The sequence below is a fragment of the Notolepis coatsorum genome (genome assembly GCF_963971535.1).
Source record: "Notolepis coatsorum genome assembly, chromosome: 1".
Lineage (NCBI taxonomy): Eukaryota > Metazoa > Chordata > Actinopteri > Aulopiformes > Paralepididae > Notolepis > Notolepis coatsorum.
This window is the reverse complement of record NC_140165.1, coordinates 67,985,793-67,989,211: the sequence shown is the minus strand read 5'-3', so window position 1 is coordinate 67,989,211 and position 3,419 is coordinate 67,985,793. Positions and strand designations below refer to the sequence as shown.

Genomic DNA, 3,419 nt, shown 5'->3' with positions numbered 1-3,419 from the left:
GAAGGGAATTGGCATAACGACTAACATTGGGATGGGATAAAATTACGGAAAAAGATCAATACATTTTTAGATTTTTTTTAAATATGACATAAATATGACATAAATGTATTTTTTTATGAATTACGGAATTTGAGGAGCCTAATAATAGTGACGACTACATCTTCATAAACATCTGGAGCTGTTTTTTTATTTTAATTGCAAGTAAGGGTGCAATTAGCACCGTGCAATCCATTCTTTGTGGATCCCGCCCTGTGTGTGTTGACAGTTTTGGGTTAAAAGATGGTTGCAAAGTTTTGTTGAGCTGACCCTATCTGAAGCCAGCATAGGCATCCACATTTCTGAAGCCAGCATAGGCATCCACATTTCCTCCTCCTCCTCCTCCTCCTCCTCCTCCTCCCTTCTTCCTGGGCGGGGGGAGAGGGGGAGGCTGGTGCTCATCACCTCCCTCTCCTCCTCTGGAGCTCGCAGGAAGCCCCTGGAGGGACACACCATGTTACCATGACTACATGCTGTATGTACATATTGATGACATATTGATGACATGTTGATGACATGTTGATGAAATATTGCATATTGATGACATATTAAATATTGATGACATATTGATGACATATTGCATATTGATAACATATTGATGACATATTGATGATATATACATACATACTGTATGTACATATTGATGACATATTGATGACATATACATACACTGTATGTACATATTGATGACATACATACATACTGTATGTACATATTGATGACATATTGATGACATATTGATGAAAATATTGATGCCATATTGATGACATACTGTATGTACATATTGATGACATATATATGAAAATAGGTATCTATAGATCTATAGATATCTATCTATCTATCTATCTGTCTGTCTGTCTGTCTGTCTGTCTGTCTGTCTGTCTGTCTGTCTGTCTGTCTGTCTGTCTGTCTGTCTGTCTGTCTGTCTGTCTGTCTGTCTGCCTGTCTGCCTGTCTGCCTGCCTGCCTGTCTGTCTGTCTGTCTGTCTGTCTGTCTGTCTGTCTGTCTGTCTGTCTGTCTGTCTGTCTGTCTGTCTGTCTGTCTGTCTGTCTGTCTGTCTGTCTGTCTGTCTGTCTGTCTGTCTGTCTGTCTGTCTGTCTGTCTGTCTGTCTGTCTGTCTGTCTGTCTGTCTGTCTGTCTGTCTGTCTGTCTGTCTGTCTGTCTGTCTGTCTGTCTGTCTGTCTGTCTGTCTGTCTGTCTGTCTGTCTGTCTGTCTGTCTGTCTGTCTGTCTGTCTGTCTGTCTGTCTGTCTGTCTGTCTGTCTGTCTGTCTGTCTGTCTGTCTGTCTGTCTGTCTGTCTGTCTGTCTGTCTGTCTGTCTGTCTGTCTGTCTGTCTGTCTGTCTGTCTGTCTGTCTGTCTGTCTGTCTGTCTGTCTGTCTGTCTGTCTGTCTGTCTGTCTGTCTGTCTGTCTGTCTGTCTGTCTGTCTGTCTGTCTGTCTGTCTGTCTGTCTGTCTGTCTGTCTGTCTGTCTGTCTGTCTGTCTGTCTGTCTGTCTGTCTGTCTGTCTGTCTGTCTGTCTGTCTGTCTGTCTGTCTGTCTGTCTGTCTGTCTGTCTGTCTGTCTGTCTGTCTGTCTGTCTGTCTGTCTGTCTGTCTGTCTGTCTGTCTGTCTGTCTGTCTGTCTGTCTGTCTGTCTGTCTGTCTGTCTGTCTGTCTGTCTGTCTGTCTGTCTGTCTGTCTGTCTGTCTGTCTGTCTGTCTGTCTGTCTGTCTGTCTGTCTGTCTGTCTGTCTGTCTGTCTGTCTGTCTGTCTGTCTGTCTGTCTGTCTGTCTGTCTGTCTGTCTGTCTGTCTGTCTGTCTGTCTGTCTGTCTGTCTGTCTGTCTGTCTGTCTGTCTGTCTGTCTGTCTGTCTGTCTGTCTGTCTGTCTGTCTGTCTGTCTGTCTGTCTGTCTGTCTGTCTGTCTGTCTGTCTGTCTGTCTGTCTGTCTGTCTGTCTGTCTGTCTGTCTGTCTGTCTGTCTGTCTGTCTGTCTGTCTGTCTGTCTGTCTGTCTGTCTGTCTGTCTGTCTGTCTGTCTATGTCTATGTCTATGTCTATACATATAGATGTAAGGTACAGCTAACAGCATTCTACCTGTGCTGGTCGTCTAGCAGGGCGGGGGGGTGTGGAGGTCCTAGCCGTGTCTGGTTTGGAGCACTGATGCCGGGGGAAGGTGTGGCCTGCAGGGGGCAGCTGATGTTGTTGTTGTTGCTGCTGCTGCTGCTGCTGCTGATTGGTCCATTCCAAACGGAGCTCTCCCTCTTCTGTATGCAGAGATAGATAGATAGATAGATAGATTGATTGATTGATTGATTGATTGATTGATTGATTGATTGATTGATTGATTGATTGATTGATTGATTGATTGATTGAATTGATTGATTGATTGATTGATTGATTGAAAACTTTATTAACAGATTGCAGAATGGGTACAATACAGTACATCTCAATACACACAATTGTTAAGGGGATGCAGACCAGAGAAATACTTTCGTCTTGTTTACATCAGGGTCCCCCATATAGATAGATAGATAGATAGATAGATAGATAGATAGATAGATAGATAGATAGATAGATAGATAGATAGATAGATAGATAGATAGATAGATAGATAGATAGATAGATAGATAGATAGATAGATAGATAGATAGATAGATAGATAGATAGATAGATAGATAGATAGATAGATAGATAGATAGATAGATAGATAGATAGATAGATAGATAGATAGATAGATAGATAGATAGATAGATAGATAGATAGATAGATAGATAGATAGATAGATAGATAGATAGATAGATAGATAGATAGATAGATAGATAGATTTATAGTCCAGAGGACCGAGCTTTGTCAACAAACCGATGTACTTTCTAACAGCTATATATATACTTTATAGTATTGCTATCTGTCCATTCTCATTGTCACTTGAGTGCATAAACCATGCCTTCATAATGGCTTAAAGAAAATAAAAATCCATTGGTTGGTTGTCATTTTATAGCGCCGTGAATATAAGGTTTATCGCAGTTTTCGCCTCGTCTTTTTTCTGGGGAGCTAGATATGAGGCTAAAGGCTAGTCACGTTATATCAAACGCCATTTCTGTTGTATATATATGAATGAAATAAAACAAACTGCGTAACATCCGGACTATTACAGAGCATCTATGGATGAAATGGGGGCGGCGGGGGATGCCGATTACTATTATTGATTAGCAATACAGTGTGCGTTCAAGTAGCCATTTTCACTGATCGATAACGTTGCGTTTTAAAACAAGCTCCAATCCGGCTGTAATTTGGGTGAATAGTATCCTACCGTCAGCCCATGTGACCGCCGGCAGCATTTCGTCATAATACATCGGCATCTGGTAGATCGATATGTCCATTGGCTGATCATAAATCCCATTATTC

At 41.7% G+C, this 3,419-nt stretch overlaps 1 protein-coding gene across 1 annotated transcript in view; it reads right to left on the bottom strand.

Annotated features, from left to right (window-relative positions):
* Window positions 1-307: 307 nt before the first annotated feature.
* The window catches only part of LOC311236358 (SLAM family member 7-like), a gene marked incomplete at both ends in the record, with an annotated part of 43,551 nt that continues 40,439 nt past the window's right edge, over window positions 308-3,419 (bottom strand). Inside the window, 2 exons of the mRNA XM_084324011.1 lie at window positions 308-475; window positions 2,109-2,278. Coding sequence (XP_084180137.1) covers window positions 308-475; window positions 2,109-2,278 — 338 coding nt within the window. The remainder of the gene's footprint in view (window positions 476-2,108; window positions 2,279-3,419) is intronic.